The sequence below is a fragment of the Haematobia irritans genome, chromosome 4 (assembly GCF_050003625.1).
Source record: "Haematobia irritans isolate KBUSLIRL chromosome 4, ASM5000362v1, whole genome shotgun sequence".
Lineage (NCBI taxonomy): Eukaryota > Metazoa > Arthropoda > Insecta > Diptera > Muscidae > Haematobia > Haematobia irritans.
Window position 1 is genome coordinate 12726757 of NC_134400.1, and position 20479 is coordinate 12747235.

A 20479-nucleotide genomic window follows, 5' to 3' on the forward strand; every position below is an offset into this window, starting at 1 on the left:
TGAATTGTCTTCAATCACAGAAATGATAGTATCAATTAAAATATTAATTGAAGGTCAATTAAAAAGTTAATTGATCCAATTAAAAAATTAATTGATACTATTAATTTTTGTGATTGATTTTTGTTTCAATTAAAAAATTTGTTGAATCAATTAAATTTTTAATTGAATATTTTTTAAAACTCAATTAAAATTTTAATTGGAAAATTTTTCGTGAAATTTTGTTGTGTGTAGAATATAAATAGTTCATCTGATTTGGCCATAATTTAGAGTCTGATATATTTACGTTTCTCAAATTGATTTTCTAAACATGGTCACCATCGATACATTTGTTTGATATAGGCCCCTTATATAGACCAATACCCTTTTTTTTATTGGAAATTCGGCATTCCCTTTGACTACAGTTGTCAGCAGAACAGCAAAAGCCTGAGAAAGCATTCATTTTGTTGCTTTCTGCCCATGAACAATTGAAAATAATCACCTACACAGAAGATTTGTTTGATTTAATCACGAAATTAATTGATTATGATAGTATCAATTAAGTTCACCAATGTGGGATCACAATGGACTGAATAGTCTAAGTGAGCCTGATACATCGGGCTGCCACCTAACCTAATCAATCACAGAATTAATATGAAATAAAAAATATATTTGGTCAAAATTTTATTGATTTCTTCCGGCACATACAATTAATTTTTTTAATTGATTTGGTCGTAAGAAATTAAAAGCTCTTGTAAAATTACAAGAAAATTATATTATATAAAGGGAAAATAATTATAAATAAATAAACAATAATATAATTTGGTCGAAAAATTCAACAAATTATTTAATAGAGGTTATCAATTATTTATTAATTGATAACCTCTATTAAATAATTTGTTGAATTTTTCGACCAACAACGATTATATTTCTAATGAACCAATTGAAAGTGCAGGAAGAAATTAATAATTTTTTTAAAAAATATATTTTAATTTAATTTAATTCTGTGATTGATACTATCATTGTCGTGGAGAAATTTCAATTAAAAATTTAATTACATCAATTAATATTGTGATTGAATTAATGATGTTAGATAGTTTTTTTTCCTATGTACGATGTTAAGATGCGGGAAATAACCCGACAATTTATGTTTATCCAATTTTAAATTATATACATTTATATATATATATATATATATATATATATATATATATATATATATATATATATATATATATATATATATATATATATATATATATATATATATATATATATATATATATATATATATATATATATATATATATATATATATATATATATATATATATATATATATATATATATATATATATATATATATATATATATATATATACATGTCTTGTTTTTTATTTCTAATTTACAATTTTTATTATGTTTTTATTGTACATACACACATACTATCTATACAATATTTTCATTATGTCATAGGATCGAGAAAGAACCTAATAAGAAGTTTATTGGACAAACTCTATACCAAGTCCTATTTTGTATATGCAATTAAATCATGTATTTTTTTTTTTTTTGAATCTCTTGAATGACTGCATATAAAAAAAAACAAGAATAAAGTGAATAGCATTACAAATAAAACAAAACTTAATGTGTTTGAATGTATTTTGAAATCTTAAAGTAAAAAAATATAACAAAGTTTAAGTATACCAGATAAAATTTTGAGCATGGATTGATTAAAACTAATATAAAATTTATTAGATATTGAAGTGTGACAACAACTCAATAAAAGCATAACATATAACAAAAAAGAACAAAATATTAATGGTAGTTTTAATTTATCTACAATTTAAATTTTCTACAAAAACATATGAGCAATATGGGGTGTTTCTATGGAGTTTCTATTTTGTCAAAATTTTTTTTCTATAGAAAATGTTTGCAAATTTTTTTATATAGAAAATTTTGTTTCTATAGAAAATCTTGTCAAAATTTTATTTCTAAAGAAAATTTTGTCAAAGTGTCGTTTCTACAGAAAATTTTATTTCTATATAGTATTTTCTAAAAATTTGATATATATAAAAATTTGCTAAAAATTTTATTTCTATAGAAAATTTTCTAAAAATTTTATTTCTATAGAAAAATTTGCCCAAAAATTTGTGCAAAATTTTATTTCTGTAAAAAATTTTGTCGAAATTTTATTTTTATAGAAATTTTATTTTTATAGAAAATGTTTGCAATTTTTTTTATATAGAAAATTTTGTCAAAAATTTGTTTCTATAGAAAATCTTGTCAAAATTTTATTTCTAAAGAAAATTTTGTCAAAGTGTTGTTTCTATAGAAAATTTTATTTCTATTTTCTAAAAATTTTATATCTACAAAAAATTTGCTAAAAATCTTTTTGCAAAATATTCTTCTCACACTAAGAGGTACTTTATAAATTTTCTACAGATATAAAATTTTGCAAAAAAAATCTATAGAAATAAAATTTTTCAAACGTTTTCTATAGAAATAAAATTTTTAGAAAAATTTCTATAGAAATAACATTTTTTGAAAATTTTCTATAGAAATAAATTTCTTAGCAATTTTTTTATAGATATAAAATTTTTAGAAAATTTTATATACAAATAAAATTTTCAGAAAATTTTCTATAGAAACAACACTTTGAAAAAATTTTTTTTGGAAATAAAATTTTGACAAGATTTTCTATAGAAACAAAATGTTGACAAAATTTTCTATATAAAAAAAAATGTAAACATTTTCTATAAATTTTGTAAAAATTTTCTATGAAAATAAAATTTCGACAAAATTTTCTACAGAAATAAAATTTTGCACAAATTTTTTGACAAAATTTTCTATAGAAATAAAATTTTTTAGAAAATTTTCTATAGAAATAAAATTTTTAGCAAATTTTTTATAGATATAAAATTTTTAGAAAATTTTATATAGAAATAACATTTTCTATAGAAACAACACTTGACAAAATTTTCTTTAGAAATAAAATTTTGACAAGATTTTCTATAGAAACAAAATTTTGACAAAATTTTCTATATAAAAAAACAATTTGCAAATATTTTCTATAAAAATAAAATTTTGTAAAAATTTTCTATGAAAATAAAATTTCGACAAAATTTTCTACAGAAATAAAATTTTGCACAAATTTTTTGACAAAATTTTCTATAGAAATAACATTTTTTGAAAATTTTCTATAGAAACAAACTTTTTAGCAAATTTTTTATAGATATAAAATTTTTAGAAAATTTTATATACAAATAAAATTTTAAGAAAATTTTCTATAGAAACAGCACTTTGACAAAATTTTTTTTGGAAATAAAATTTTGACAAGATTTTCTATAGAAACAAAATGTTGACAAAATTTTCTATATAAAAAAAAATTGTAAACATATTCTATAAATTTTGCAAAAATTTTCTATTGAAAATAAAATTTCGACAAAATTTTCTACAGAAATAAAATTTTGCAAAAATTTTTTGACAAATTTTCTATAGAAATAACATTTTTAGAAAATTTTCTATAGAAATAAAAGTTTTAGGAAATTTTTTATAGATATAAAATTTTTAGAAAATTTTATATAGAAATCAAAATTTTCTATAGAAACAACACTTTGACAAACTTTTCTTTAGAAATAAAATTTTGACAAGATTTTCTATAGAAACAAAATTTTGACAAAATTTTCTATAGAAATAAAATTTTGTAAAAATTTTGTATGAAAAAAAAATTTCGACAACATTTTTTACAGAAATAAAATTTTGCACAAATTTTCTACAGAAATAAAATTTTGCACAAATTTTCTATAGAAATAAAATTTTGCACAAAATTTCTATAAAAATAAAATTTTGTAAAAAATTTGCTATGAAAATAAAATTTTCCAAAAAATTTCTATAGAAATAACATTTTGCAAAAATTTTCTATAGAAAGACAATTTTGCAAAAAAATTCTATAGAAATAAAATTTTGCAAAAATTTTCTACTTTATTTCTACATAGAATTTTTGCAAAATTTTATTTCTATAGAATTTTTTTTGCAAAATTTTATTTCTATAGAAAATTTTTGTAAACTTTTATTTCTATAGAAAATTTATGCAAACTTTTATTTCTACATAAAATTTTATTTCTATATAAAATTATTGCAAAATTTTTATTTCTATAGAAAATTTTTGCAAAATTTTATTTCTATATAATATTATTGCAAAATTTTATTTCTATAGAAAATTTTTGCAAAATTTTATTTCTATAGAAAATTTTTGTAAACTTTTATTTCTATAGAAAATGTTGCCAAAATTTTATTTCTATAGAAAAATTTTGTCAAAATTTTATTTCTATAGAAAATGTTGCCAACAGTTTATTTCTACAGACATGTTTTTGCAAAAATTTATTTCTATAGAAAATTTTTGCAAAAATTTATTTCTATAGAAAATTTTTGCAAAAATTTATTTCTATAGAAAAGTTTTGTCAAAATTTTATTTCTATAGAAAAGTTTTGTCAAAATTTTATTTCTATAGAAAATTTTGTCAAAATTTTATTTCTATAAAAATTTTTGCAAAATTTTATTTCTATAGAAAATTTTGTCAAAATTTTATTTCTATAGAAAATTTTGTCAAAATTTTATTTCTATAGACAATTTTTGCAAAATTTTATTCCTATAGAAATTTTTGTCAAAATAATGTTGGTGACATTTCTGAGCTTCTCAGAGTCGTTTGACACCTAAGGTTACCTTTCTTTTTTTACCGTAACTTCAAAAGAAAAGATTGTCATTTGGGAAAATTATTAAAAACTATCAAATTTTTCACATTACAAAGGAAAACGATATTTACATGGGTCATTTGTTTAACGATTTCAATTACGCGGGTAAGATATTTTTAAAATAAAATAATCATTTGATTTTTTATACATAATTATGAATAGATTTTTCTGTTATAGGGAAAAACGTCGTTTATGAAAGACGGGAAGAGACGATAGAGCGCAATGCCAATAATGCGATAAGAAAAAGACGAAGTATTACCAAAGAAATGTATCCAGTAATTGTGAATAATGAAAAGGTTGAAAATTCTAAGCGAAAGGATGTCTCAACACAATTCAACAAGGATCAAATAAATTCTAAAGCCCGAAAATCAGCCTCAGCTTATCACCAGAATATTTGTAATGAACATAGAAACTATGAGAAGGGCAAAATCCAATCCAATGCTAGGAATGGAATTTGCAAAGACCCTAATACTTCTTCTCATATTCGTCATTTGAAGCGAGCCTTCAGCCATGAAATCAACAAACTAAGACGTCAGCATAGTGCTTTAAAAAGGAATCAGTTACATGATGGCAATCAAATATCGTCATCTACAACTTGGGCTGAAAGAATGGACAAACAAATTAAAAATCCAATTAACCGCCAGACAAAAGTTAATAACCCCGACGAAGTCCAGGTAAAAAAATATTCAAACAGGTATAGCAACGATAGGGATGTGGAATCAAAATTTCAAACCAGAAAAATTACATCCCAAATGTTAGATTCTGGAGCCGTGGGTGATCATAATTCGCGAAACAGAATATTAGGAAAATCTCCAGAATTACCCAACGGCATCATCACTTATTCTACCACAAATGAAGACTCATCAAGCTATCGTCATCGGCGCAAGATTACCGATTTAAATACCAATTACTTTTATACCCCAAAATCTCCGAGATCACCACTAAAATCACCATCTCACTTGAAGTCAACTCTTGGAAATCCAAATTGTGTAGAAAATCTCAATTTTCATGGGAAAAAACAAAAACAAAATGAAAATCGTAATGAATCGTATAGAGCAGAGATCGTAAATAGTTACATAAAATCAAAAGATAATCACCCAAAAAAAGAGGATGATATTCATAGAGAAAATATCGCTTCTCAGGACTCTGGTCCTAATTGGAATACTTGTGGGAAATCAACATCAACAAAACATCTTGGTATTGTTGAAGCTCCAGATTTGCACCATAATAGCTTAAGGAGTCGGTCTTCGTCACTCCTAACAGATATGCATAAGATCCAAAACCTGAAACCCGGTTATTATTCATCAGAGCCCCAATATTCATTGGAAGTATTGCGAGTTCTAAAAACTATGAAAATTCAAGAATATAAACCAATAAAACCTAATTCCAAGAATAAAGATATGAGAATATACCCCAATGTAGAGAAACCAAGTGAAGTTAGTACCAAGGAGCAAAATTATCAAGAATATGTAAGACAATATGAAATGGACAGTTTAAAGGAAAAATGTAGATCAGATCATACATCAAAGAATCGAGAGACTTTCACAGAATATGCAGAAGATAAGTGTATAGAGGTAAGAACTACACTGAGAGACATAGCGGGTTGGATTAGAAATAAAATTTTAACAAAATTTTCTATAGAAATAACAATTTGCAAAAATTTTCTATAGAAATAACATTTTTCACAAATTTTCTATAGAAATAAAATTTTGAAAAAATTTTCTATCGAAAAAAAATTTTGCAAAAATTTTCTATAGAAATAAAATTTTGAAAAAATTTTCTATAGAAATAAAATTTTGAAAAAATTTTCTATAGAATTAACATTTTCAAAAAATTTTCTATAGAAATAAAATTTTGCAAAAAATTTCTTTAGAAATAAAATTTTGCAAAAATTTTCTTTAGAAATAAAATTTTGACAAAATTTTCTATAGAAATAAAATTTTGACAACATTTTCTATAAAAATAAAATGTTGACAAAATCTTCTATAAAAATAAAATGTTGACAAAATTTTCTATAAAAATAAAATTTTGACAAAATTTTCTATAAAAATAAAATGTTGACAAAATTTTCTATAAAAATAAAATTTTGACAAAATTTTCTATAAAAATAAAATTTTCTATAGAAATAAAATGTTGAAAAAATTTTCAATAGAAATAAAATTTTGGGAAAATTTTCTATAGAAATAAAATTTTGACAAAATTTTCTATAGAAAAAAATTTTGACAAAATTTTCTACATAAATAAAATTTTGGCAATTTTTTCTATAGCTGAAATCGAAAAAACAACAACAATGATTAAAAGAAATAAACCAACAATAACAAAACAAAACTAAAGGAAAAAAAGAGGAAGCACGCTCAAAATAAACCCAACCAACTGCACTCAAATCGATGATTTGACGGTGGCAAAGGAAAAGAGATATGTTTGTACGAATTTATTTCGGCACAAGCCTGCTATCATGTAAAACCTTTTTCGGAAGGTTCAAGTGTGGTTTACTTTTGGGTTTAGTGAACTACCTGTATTTATTCTGATAATTGGTTGATAGTTTTGCTGCAAGTAGAGGATGCTGATGAGGAATGTGGCAATTCCGAAACGTGCGTCCATCCAACCATCTTGCAGTCTATAGGACTTTGCCCAAATAAATTTGACAAACATTCTTTTCCTCTGTTGGTTAAGCCACACTTGTAGTTTAGTCAATGCATGGTTTTAAGCTGAAATCGAAAAAACAACAGAAATAAAATTTTGTAAAAATTTTCTATAAAAATAAAATTTTGCAAAAATTTTCTTTAGAAATAAAATTTTGACTAGTTTTTTTCTTTGCAAAATTGTCCATAGAAATCAAATTTTGGTAAAATTACTATAGAAATAAAATTTTGACAAAATTTTCTATAGAAATAAAATTTAGACTAAAGTTTTTTTTTGGCAAAATTGTCCATAGAAGTAAACTTTTGGTAAAATTACTATAGAAATAAAATTTTGAAAAAAAAATTATAGAACAAAAATTTTCTATAGAAATAAAATGTTGACAAAATTTTCTATAGAAATAAAATTTTGACAAAATTTTCTATAGAAATAAAATTTTGACAAAATTTTCTATACAAATAAAATTTTGACAAAATTTTCTATACAAATAAAATTTTGCAAAAATTTTCTATAGAAATAAAAGTTTGAAAAAAATTTCGATAGAAATAAAATTTTGGGAAAATTTTCTTAAAAAATAAAATTTTGACAAAATTTTCCATATAAATAAAATTTTGGGAAAATTTTCTTAAGAAATAAAATTTTGACAAAATTTTCTACAGAAATAAAATTTTGACAAAATTTTGTATAGAAGTAAAATTTTGACAACATTTTTTTTCTATAAACATTTTTGTCAAAATTTTTTATTCTATAGAAAATTTTTGCAAAATTTTATTTTGGTAGAAAATTTTTGCAAAATTTTTTATAGAACAAAAATTTTCTATAGAAATAAAATTTTGACAAAATTTTCTATAGAAATAAAATTTTGGTACATTTTTCTGTAAAACTATAATTTTGACAACATTTTCTATATAAAAAAAAATTGGCAAAAATTCTCTATAGAATATTTTTTTTTTATTTTTGTCAAAACTTTATTTCTATAGAAAATTTTGAAAAAAAAAAACTATAGAAGTGAAATAAAATTTTGAAAAAAATCTATAGAAGTGAAATAAAATTTTGCAAAAATTTCTATAGAAATAAAATTTTCTATAGAAATAAATTTTTGACAAAATTTTTTTTATAGAAATAAAATTTTGACAAAATTTTCTATAGAAATAAAATTTTGACAATTTTTTCTTTAGAAATAAAATTTTGGGAAAATTTTCTTAAGAAATAAAATTTTGACAAAATTTTCCATATAAATAAAATTTTGGGAAAATTTTCTTAAGAAATAAAATTTTGACAACATTTTCTACAGAAATAAAATTTTGACAAAATTTTCTATAGAAATAAAATTTTGGCAATTTTTTTCTATAGAGATAAAATTTTGTATAGAAGTAAAATTTTTACAAAATTTTTTTTCTATAAACATTTTTGCCAAAATTTTTTATTCTATAGAAAATTTTTGCAAAATTTTATTTTGGTAGAAAATTTTTACAAAATTTTTTATAGAACAAAAATTGTCTATAGAAATAAAATTTTGACAAAATTTTCTATAGAAATAAAATTTTGGTAAATTTTTCTGTAAAACTATAATTTTTACAAAATTTTCTATAGAAATTTTGCAAAAATTCTCTATAGAATATTTTTTTTTATATCCTCCACCATAGGTTGGGGGTATATTAACTTTGTCATTCCGTTTGTAACACATCGAAATATTGCTCTAAGACCCCATAAAGTATATATATTCTGGGTCGTGGTGAAATTCTGAGTCGATCTGAGCATGTCCGTCCGTCCGTCCGTCTGTTGAAATCACGCTAACTTCCGAACGAAACAAGCTATCGACTTGAAATTTGGCACAAGTAGTTGTTATTGATGTAGGTCGGATGGTATTGCAAATGGGCCATATCGGTCCACTTTTACGTAAAGCCCCCATATAAACGGACCCCCAAATTTGGCTTGTGATTGCTCTAAAAGAAGCAAATTTCATCCGATCCGGCTGAAATGTGGTACATGGTGTTAATATATGGTCTCTAACAACCATGCAAAAATTGGTCCATATCGGTCCACGTTTACGTATAGCCCCCATATAAACGGACCCCCAAATTTGGCTTGCGATTGCTCCGGTCCGATCCGGCTGAAATTTGGTACATTGTGTTAGTATATGGTCTCTAAAAACAATGCAAAATTTGGTCTATATCGGTCCACTTTTACGTATAGCCCCAATATAAACGGACCCCCAAATTTGGCTTGCGATTGCTCTGAAAGAAGCAAATTTCATCCGATCAGGCTGAAATTTTATACATGGTGTTAGTATATGGTCTCTAACAACCATGCAAAAATTGGTCCATAATTATATATAGCCCCCATATAAACCGATCCCCAGATTTGACCTCCGGAGCCTCTTAGAGGAGCAAAATTCATCCGATCCGGTTGAAATTTGGTACGTGGTGTTAGTATATGGTCTCTAACAATCATGCAAGAATTGGTCCATATCGGTCCATAATTATATATAGCCCCCATATAAATCGATCCCCAGATTTGTCCTCCGGAGCCTCATGGAGGAGCAAAATTCATCCGATCCGGTTGAAATTTGGAACATGGTGTTAGAATGTTGTCTCTAACAAACACGCACGAATTGGTCCATATCGGTCCATAATGATATATAGCCCCCATATAAAACGTTCCCCAGATTTGATCTCTGGAGCCTCTTGGAGGAGCAAAATTCATCCGATCCGGTTGAAATTTGCAACGTGGTGTTAGTATAAGGCCCCTAATAACCATGCCAAAATTGGTCCATATCGGTCTGTAGTTATATATAGCCGATCCCCAATCACACAAAAATTGGTCCATATCGGTTCATAATCATGGTTGCCACTCGAGACAAAAATAATCTACCAAAATTTTATTTTTATAGAAAACATTGTCAAAATGTTATTTCTATAGAAAATTTTGTCAAAATTTTATTTCTATAGAAAAATTTGTAAAAATTTTATTTCTATAGAAAATTTTATTTCTATAGAAATTTTTTTCCAAATTTTATTTCTATAGAAAATTTTGTCAAAATTTTATTTCTATAGAAATTTTTTTCCAAATTTTATTTCTATAGAAAATTTTGTCAAAATTTTACTTCTATAGAAAATGTTGTTAAAATTTTATTTCTATAGAAACTTTAAACTTAATTATATACGTATTTAATCGGCCTTTTTTAGTTTAATATATACCACGTAAGATACCTTGCCATCGGCTTCAGTAGAAGTTTCTACGCAATCCATGGTGGAGGGTACATAAGCTTCGGCCTGGCCGAACTTACGGCCGTATATACTTGTTTATTTTTGTCAAAACTTTATTTCTATAGAAAATTTTGAAAAAATCTATAGAAGTGAAATAAAATTTTGCAAAAATTTTCTATAGAAATAAAATTTTGCAAAAATTTTCTATAGAAATACAATTTTGCAAAAATTTTCTATAGAATAAAAAATTTTGAAAAAATTTTCTATAGAATAAACAATTTTGACAAAATTTTCTATAGAAAAAATTTGTGAAAATTTTTTATAGAAATAAAATTTTTAGAAAATTTTCCATTAATACAATAACTTTAAAAATATTAAAATTCTTATAATTTGGCATATTTATTTAAGGGAAATGGTAATAGTATGCAACATCCTAATAAGGATGGATGCAACGAGGACCTAGGAGGATGTCCACTCGAAGAAGATTGCCAACAAAATGTCAATGAAACTTACAATAGGACTAACGTGCCTCAAGAAGCTCCACAACATACTACATATTTTTCAAAATCATGGCATCAAACATCTACAAATGTATTTCTAAAGTCCGGAATCGATAAGGTGAAAAAGTTGTATTCTTTTGCGGACCAATCAGGAATCAATTCTCAAGGATTATTGACGATACCTGGTATAAAAGAAATGTCTTCTACATGGAACAAGGATGGTCAAGATACTCATCACGAGGTATTGGCGAAAAACAAAATTTCGCCAGAATTTCCCTATGGTGAGTGTGCAAAATACCTTATGGTTATTTTGGATGCGAAGCTGAACTTTAAGCTTAATATTGAATTGAATTTGTACTCGTGAGAAAAGGCAATAGGAAAAAAGTGGGGATTAAAACCGAAAATTATGCATTAGTTATACATGGCGGTGGTTATACCTATAATGACATATGGTGTTGTAGTCCGGTACGGTCACAGTTCGGTCCTCAAAATAATGCCAGATGTGCCAAACGCAGTGGATTACACTCTAGCGAAACCACTTTTCGACAAGAAATTTGAGACAAAAATTCCCAACAGTGAGGCGTGGTGCACACAGACCCCTGGGAATAAACGTTATATATATTTCTATACTGATGGCAACAAATTGAATGGACAAGTGGGTTTCGGAGTATATTCTAAAGACCTGGAACTTCAAATAGCGATTAGATTACCTACTCACTGTAGTGTTTTTCAAGCTGAAATATTAGCAATAAGAGAGGTGGCGAATTGGCTGAGAAGTAATGTTCCAATAACCTGAACCTTCTCCAATATTTTCTTTTGTTGAACCAACCAGATTGTTCCAAAAAACATTAGCAGACTGCTTGAGATTACAGGTCCACCAGTAATCTTAAGCTATATGCCCCTAAAATTCGCTTACGCCTTAACAGGTTGCCTGATAAGTCCCCGGTCTAACAAAGAAAAACTCATTTTTTGTCAAAATTCGTTTTTATTATTCAACATAGTTCCCTTCAAGAGCGATACAACGATTATAACGACCTTCGAATTTTTTGATACCATTTTGGTAGTACTCCTTCGTTTTTGCCTCAAAATAGGCCTCAGTTTCGGTGATCACCTCTTCATTGCAGCCAAATTTTTTCCCTGCGAGCATCCTTTTGAGGTCTGAGAACAAGAAAAAGTCGCTGGGGGCCAGACCTGGAGAATACGGTGGGTGGGGAAGCAATTTGAGGCCAAATTCATGAATTTTTGCCATCGTTCTCAATGACTTGTGGCACGGTGCGTTGTCATGGTGGAACAACACTTTTTTCTTCTTCATATGGGGCCGTTTTGCCGTGATTTAATGATATAATAGTCACTGTTGATGGTTTTTCCCTTCTCAAGATAATTGATAAAAATTATTCCATGCGCATCCCAAAAAACAGAGGTCATTACTTTGCCAGCGGACTTTTGAGTCTTTCCACGCTTCGGAGACGGTTCACCAGTCGCTGTCCACTCAGCCGACTGTCGATTGGACTCAGGAGTGTAGTGATGGAGCCATGTCTCATCCATTGTCACATATCGACGGAAAAACTCGGGTGTATTACGAGTTAACAGCTGCAAACACCGCTCAGAATCATCAACACGTTGTTGTTTTTGGTCAAATGTGAGCTCGCGCGTCACCCATTTTGCACAGAGCTTCCGCATATCCAAATATTGATGAATGATATGACCAACACGATCCTTTGATATCTTTAAGGCCTCTGATATCTCGATCAACTTCATTTTACGGTCATTCAAAATCATTTTGTGGATTTTTTTGATGTTTTCGTCGGTAACCACCTTTTTCGGGCGTCCACTGCGTTCACCGTCCTCCGTGTTCATTTCAACACTCTTGAATTTTGCATACCAATCAAGTATTGTTGATTTCCCTGGGACAGAGTCCGGAAACTCATTATTAAGCCAAGTTTTTGCTTCCACCGTATTTTTTCCCTTCAGAAAACAGTATTTATCAAAACACGAAATTCCTTTTTTTTCCATTTTTTTCACAATAACAAAAGTTGCTTCACAAAAGATCGCCTATCAGGCAGCGACCCATTATAGCAGATATCAGTAGTGAAATCTGACGTCTGCAGAACACTAGCGTATCTAGTATGCGGTTTAAGTTTAAATGGGACCATATCTGCTTGGTGTCGTTACAACCCTTGCAATTCTCCCATCGAAAATTTGCCATAATAACAGCCTTCACGGGAGCCACCGTGGTGCAATGGTTAGCATGCCCGCCTTGCATACACAAGGTCGTGGGTTCGATTCCTGCTTCGACCGAATACCAAAAAGTTTTTCAGCGGTGGATTATCCCACCTCAGTAATGCTGGTGACATTTCTGAGGGTTTCAAAGCTTCTCTAAGTGGTTTCACTGCAATGTGGGACGCAGTTCGGACTCGGCTATAAAAAGGAGGTCCCTTGTCATTGAGCTTAACATGGAATCGGGCAGCACTCAGTGATAAGAGAGAAGTTCACCAATGTGGTATCACAATGGGCTGAATAGTCTAAGTGAGCCTGATACATCGGGCTGCCTAACCTAACCTAACTTAACCTAACAGCTTTCTCAAGCAGTAAGAGCTTGCTGGTAGCCAGAGGCATACCAACAGATTCTAGTTCCCCTGGAATATGTAAGGTACTTCCTAGCCTTGTTAACTCATCTGCTTCGCAGCTCCCCGGTATGGTAATATTACCAGGCACCCATATTATGTGAATATTGTACTGCTCAGCCATCTCGTTGAGAGATTTGCGGCAGTTGATGGCCGTTTTTGATTTAAGGAACACAGAATCCAAGGATTTTTATTGCAGGTTGACTGTCTGAGTATATATTAATGCCAACAGCCCATATGTTATAGGTACTTTTAGTTAATGTGGTATCACAATGGACTGAATAGTCTATAAGAGCCTGAAACTTAATCGGGATGCCACTTTAACCTAACCTATCATGTCTCCATTCCAGGAAACAAGTTCAAAGTTTTTTTTTGGAATTTCTCAAAAACCGTATAAGATAGAAATTCCCTTTTTTCGGTCTTAAAATCGTATTTATTATAGATTTTTTTAGTATGTACGAACTCAAAATTGTGATAATAGAACATGACTAAAAATGACTTAGACCACTTTAGACCGAGCAAAGCTTTTTGCCCTTTTTGGATTGGAATTTTTTTTAAAACTTTAGTCACAGGATAAGTACAATATTAACCATAACTTTTGATAGAAGTGTCCAATAAATTCGAACTTTTGATAGGATGTAATTCACATCAATCCGAACATAAAACACCGAACTTCATCAAAACATGCTAAGTCGACTTAGCGTACTCTCGAATGAGGGCATCGAGTTAATTTCGTGATTGAATCAAAAAATTTTTTTTTTGTGTGTAATTAAAAAATTAATTTATTTCTTACGGCACTTTCAATTAATTTTCTAAATTCAATTATTTTTTTTTAGATTATCAATTATTTATTATATTATTTTGTTTATTTATTTATAATTATTTTTTCTTTAAAGGAAAAAAGGAATGTTATATTCCTTTTGAAGTATTAGAACATCATTACAGATCGTTAGACCATGATAAAGAAATTGTGAAAAATCTCTGTAAAATTTCAACCAATAATGGAATATTAGAAAGAAACCAAAAATACTATTCCCAAGATGCCAATTCATCTAAAACTGTTATTGATTCTGGGGAAGCAAAAATTAAAAGCAACAGAGAAGAACTGAGATGGCTCCAGGAAAATTCTTCAAATAGAACAGAAAATTTCTCAAATACAACAAAAAATTCTAGAATGTTTGATACTTTATTACAAGATCCGGGGAATATGAATCAACAGGGTTTCCAAAATCCAGCAGAGATGACATTCCCTATTCTCATTAAGAAATTAGAAAAACATAATATATCACATTCTTTACATAGGGTTAATGATACACAACAGAAGTATTATCCTCAAGATCCTTATGATGTTGAATCTTGTGTAACAAAACCTAAACTTATTGGTTTGAAAACTAAAAGAGTAAAGGCAGAAAAAATTGAAGAATTTTCCAATACAAAAGAAATCGCCCCGATGATTAATAGTTTACTTCCGAAATCAGAGAATATGAAGAATCAAATATTAGAGGATAACATAACATCTCATAGTTCCGATAATAGATTTGTAAACCGTGAAGAAATTGCAGAAGAAAAGCAAGGATATGGGCAACAAGATTTTGAAATCTCTTCTAATGGATTAGAAAATAAGGAAATGTTGGAATTACAGGAGAAAAATTATTCGATCTATCCATCCAAAACTGACCAGGAAGCAGAGTCTACAATTACTTCTTCAGCAACTGGATACTTGCAGAAAGAACTTCACAAAAATCTCTCTCCAATGCTGGTAAAAAATAAAAATAATTATACCAAAATTCCTAAAACGTTTATAAGTGAACATCATGGTTATGAAGAAGTTACAAACTCGTGTGCTGATCATGAAGTAATAAAATCGAATTTCTGTAATTATGATACACAAATGGAAAGTGATTTAGTTCTGGATCTAGATTCTAAAACTCAATATCAAAAATCCCCTTGCACTTCAGTGCCTCCTGATGAGTATGTCTTGCGAATAGAAAATAAAAAATATTTTAAAGATCTTTTGAATCAAAGAAATTATGTTCCCCCAGAAGTAATCGAACAATTTGTAAATAAATATCATGGAATGGATTCGGTTCATCGAGAAACCAAAGATAATCATAGACATCGAAGTATTCTGGAGTCACATTTCAGCAAATATGTACCAGCACAATTGTGGACAGAAGCTTCTCTAGGAGGTAAGATAAAATCCCATGCGGATTTAACTCCTGGAAATAATGATGATCTTTTCCAAGCTGGTAATATCAATCAAATGTACTCTATTATGGAAACAACCTTGAAGCCATCCAAACATCCACAGAGCACTGGAAACCTCAATCCAAATATTGAAACCTACGAAGAGTTTAGCCATAATTCTCGTGGCCGTAAGGATTCGTCTAAAAATGATTTTCATACCAAGGGAAAACGTATACGGAGATCTAACTCAGCCAATAGAACTCAAGAGATTCATAAAAATCAATTTTTACAATCTTTTGGAGTACTCAGAGATTTATGTCTATATAATTCCTCATCAATGACCACTCACCCAAAAACCTGGAGCAACGAGATAAAGCAAATGCGAAATATTTTACCCCAGGAAAATTCCCAATATATCGCAACAAATTCAGATATAAAAGCCATTAATGAATCGTCAAAATCATCAACATTACCATCTCCAACTTTCGCATCGAGACCCGACCCTATTACTTCACCGTCAGCTTTCAAGTTACCTATAGAAAATCCCCAAAATCAGAATTTTATTATAGCCAAAGATAAAAATCAGGATAACGATTTAATGAATTCTCAAAATTCTCTCGAATTGGCTCAACCAAAATCCTCAACAGTGAATAAAGAAGCTGCTATTGGACGATTCAATGCCCTGACAAATTCCATACTTAAGGGTGAGGATTTGAATGAAACTCAAGACCAAGAAATTGAAAAGAATCCGAAAAATCAAGTTATTATAGAATCGAATAATCCGAAATTACAAATTGCAAATAAACTTCATTTAAATTCTGCTCTAAAAACTTCCATTGATCTCATGACCATTGTTTCATCTTCTATATCCAATAATGAAAAATATCAACATGACCTTACACAAGAATCCAAGAAGAAATGCAATACCGAAATATTGGGCATTTCTTATACTGAAGAATATCCTCATGAGACCAAACCAGTTATAAATGAAAATACAATCGCGGCGGAATTCTTTAGAAACCATCAATACTCTACAAATTTAAAGGAAGTGCCAATAACAGTCCATGAGAAACTCAATTCTAAAGATGTACTTCAACAGGAAACAGGTAAATATGGAACTAGAATTGTGCTTAGGGCGAAGCTGATCTGTATTCCAACCAACAAGTTTTTATTTCCATAAAAAATTGGCCAAAATTTTATTTTTATAGAAAATTTTTGCAATATTTTATTTCTATAGAACATTTTTGCAAAATTTTATTTCTGGAGAACATTTTTGCAAAATTTTATTTCTATTGAAAATTTTTGCAAAATTGTTTTTCTATAGAAAATTTTTGCAAAATTTTATTTCTAGAGAAAATTTTTGCAAAATTTTATTTCTATAGAAAATTTTGTCAAAATTTTATTTTTATAAAAAATTTTTGTCAAAATTTTATTTCTATAGAAAATTTTGTCAAAATCCTATTTCTATAGAAAATTTTGTCAAAATTTTATTTCTATTGAAAATTTTGTCAAAATTTTATTTCTATTGAGAATTTTGTCAAAATTTTATTTCTATTGAGAATTTTGTCAAAATTTTATTTCATTCGTTTTTTTGTTATTGTTGGTTTTGTTCTTTAAACAGTGGCATAGGAAAAGAGATATGTTTGTACGAATTTATTTCGGCATAAGCCGGCTATCATGCAAAACCTTTTTTCGGAAGGTTCAAGTGTGGTTCATTGTTGGGTTTAATGAACTGCCTGAATTTAGTCTGATAATTGGTTGATAGTTTTGCTGCAAGTAGAGGATGCTGATGAGGAATGTGGTAATTCCGAAACGTGCGTCCATCCAAACATCTTGCAGTCTATAGGGCTTTGCCCAAATAAATTTGACAAACATTCTTTACCTATGTTGGTTAAGCTACACTTGTCGTTTAGTCAAGCCATGGTTTTAAGCTGAAATCGAAAAAACAACAGAAATAAAAATTTGTAAAAATTTTCTATAAAAATAAAATTTTGCAAAAATTTTCTTTAGAAATAAAATTTTGACATTTTCTATAGAAATATTTTGACATTTTCTATAGAAATAAAATGTTGACAAAATTTTCTATAGAAATAAAATGTTGACAAAATTTTCTATAGAAATAAAATTTTGACAAAATTTTCTATAGTAATAAAATTTTGACAAAATTTTCTATAGAAATAAAATGTTGACATAATTTTCTATAGAAATAAAATTTTGACAAAATTTTCTATAGAAATAAAATTTTGACAAAATTTTCTATAGAAATAAAATTTTGACAAAATTTTCTATAGAAATAAAATTTTGACAAAAATTTCTATAGAAATAAAATTTTGACAAAATTTTCTATAGAAATAAAATTTTGACAAAATTTTCTATAGAAATAAAATTTTGACAAAATTTTCTATAGAAATAACATTTTGGCAAAATTTTCTATAGAAATAAAATTTTGACAAAATTTTCTATAGAAATAAAATTTTGACAATATTTTCTATAGAAATAAAATGTTGACAATATTTTCTATAGAAATAAAATTTTGACAAAATTTTTTCTATACAATTTTGACAACATTTTCTGTAAAAATAACATATTAATTAATTTTTTTTAAATTAATATATTGGAAAAATAAGAATTTGAAGAGTCAACCTGTGAGATGCCAAGGAAATTTAGTAGTAACAAATGCCTAAATAAAAGAGATTCGAATGATAAGTCAATTCATACTCTACCGGATATGAAAATTGCCATACCTGAGTATAGAACTAAAGAATATAACCAAGAAGATGTATTACTTAATGATGGCAGGGTAAATGATGTAACCAAAACGAATATAGTTCTATTGCCTGGTGAAGATAACCCTACCTTGGAACTAACTAATATCATACCATCGTTATCCAGTATACAATCTGGAAAGGAATCAGATTTTCATGTTCCTTATATCACTAAAAGTGAAAGTAGTGTGTATTACAGTCCCAGATCAACTTTAAGTTCAGATACAATTCATTGCCAATATCAATCGGAAGCATCTAGAGGACAGTATGAACGGTATATCTCTGCTAATGAATATAATAACAATAATGACCTATATGGGTAAGTTCAATTTTATTAATTAAAAAAAATATGATTATTTATTAAAAATCCCGAATTACAGCCCTACGCAAAAATTAAGTTTTAATTGAATTCAATCACAGAAATTATAGTACTAATCACCAGTGTCAGTTAAAAAATAAAAATAATAATAAATTAATTGATATTATTAATTATTGTGATTGATTTTTGTTTTAATTAAAAATTTGTTGAATCGATTAAATTTTTAATAGAATATTTTTGAAAATTCAATCAAAATTTTAATTGGAAATATTTTCAATCAAGAAAATGATAGTATCAATCACAGAATTAATAATTAATTGATTTCTTTTGGCACTTTCAATTCAATTAAAAATTTAATTGATTTTGATTGAAAAATCCAATTAATTTTTCAATTGAGATTACCAATTGTTTTTTATATTATTTTTTATTTATAATTATTTTTCCCTTAAATAGTACAATTTTCTTGTAATTTTATAATGAATTTTGCGGTTTCAATTAAAATTGGAGTTTTCTTTAAATTTGATTTGAGTGCAATCAATGAAACTAATTATTTTTCAATAATTTTTTTAATTGGAAATATTTTTTATTTTCATTATTTATTTTTTAATTTGATTAATTGTATCAAATAAATAAATTGGCGATTTTTTTCTGTCGTTTCAATTGTCTTTCAGATCTCATGATCAATCCTTAAGAGATTTGAATCTCCCGCCCATAGATCACTTACTTAATGAAATTCCATCAAGCAAACACATTGTTGAAAGTGAATATATAAGTGAGTTATATGATTTTCAGAAGACATATTCATTAAACATTTCAAATATTTTAATTGAAGGCATCGAACAAAAAGAAGATGAAATCGGAGATACAGCCGAAGAAAATTACATACCAAATAATTACATCACAAGAGGACACTATAGACCTCGCCATTTTCAATTTAACAATCCCCCAATTCCTTCCTTTAGAGGATGTCCATGTATGTTTAAAACTTATTCGAGAATTTGCAAAATTATTTATGAATCTCGAAGTTAAAACAAAAAAATATACGTTTTTATTTTATATGTTCCTATACACAATTTTTTTATATTTTATATTGTTGTCCTTGTATTTTATTTTAAAATTATACGAAAATGTTCAAAATTTTCTACTAATTCCGATATGCGTGTTTATTTTATATTTTCATGTATATTTTTATATATTTATTTTAACAAAAAATATTTTCTTAGCTACATTGGGACAGATACAAAAAAAAAAAAAATAAAACAATTGGATATTTTTTATTTATAAAGTTTGGGTGGGGAAACGTGGACTTTGTTCCCTGGAACGAGCCTGACGAAAACGATCATCGGTTAGATTGTGTCGCAGCTCTTGATTTTGTACTTGAAATTCTCGGGCCAATGTTGCATTTTGTTCTCGTCTCTGGCGTTCATTGTCCAAATCGTGCTATGGTATAAAAAAAAACACAAGAGAAAAAATGGCAATTGGTTATTTATTTCAAAAAAGGGCCAAAT

General features: G+C 27.4%; 2 protein-coding genes across 4 annotated transcripts in view; one reads left to right on the top strand and one right to left on the bottom strand.

Annotated features, from left to right (window-relative positions):
- Positions 1–4735: 4735 nt before the first annotated feature.
- On the top strand, positions 4736–20119 carry LOC142234170 (uncharacterized). Of its 2 annotated transcripts, none has more exons than XM_075305251.1 (7): positions 4736–4832; positions 4890–6301; positions 10985–11357; positions 14597–16993; positions 18515–18971; positions 19643–19743; positions 19804–20119. In XM_075305251.1, the coding sequence occupies exons 1-7, from the start codon at positions 4799–4801 to the stop codon at positions 19998–20000; spliced, it is 4971 nt and encodes a 1656-aa protein (XP_075161366.1). In that variant the 5' UTR covers positions 4736–4798; the 3' UTR covers positions 20001–20119. The 2 variants fall into 2 exon arrangements, with proteins under 2 accessions (XP_075161366.1, XP_075161367.1); XM_075305252.1 differs by having other exon boundaries at positions 4741–4832; positions 4905–6301.
- Positions 20109–20479, bottom strand: part of Cep135 (Centrosomal protein 135kDa) — a 52273-nt gene continuing 51902 nt past the window's right edge. Inside the window, exon 15 of one of the 2 annotated variants that reach the window (XM_075305253.1) lies at positions 20109–20411. In XM_075305253.1, coding sequence (XP_075161368.1) covers positions 20250–20411 — 162 coding nt within the window. In that variant the 3' untranslated portion in view covers positions 20109–20249. The remainder of the gene's footprint in view (positions 20412–20479) is intronic. The other variant, XM_075305254.1, reaches the window with a different exon arrangement.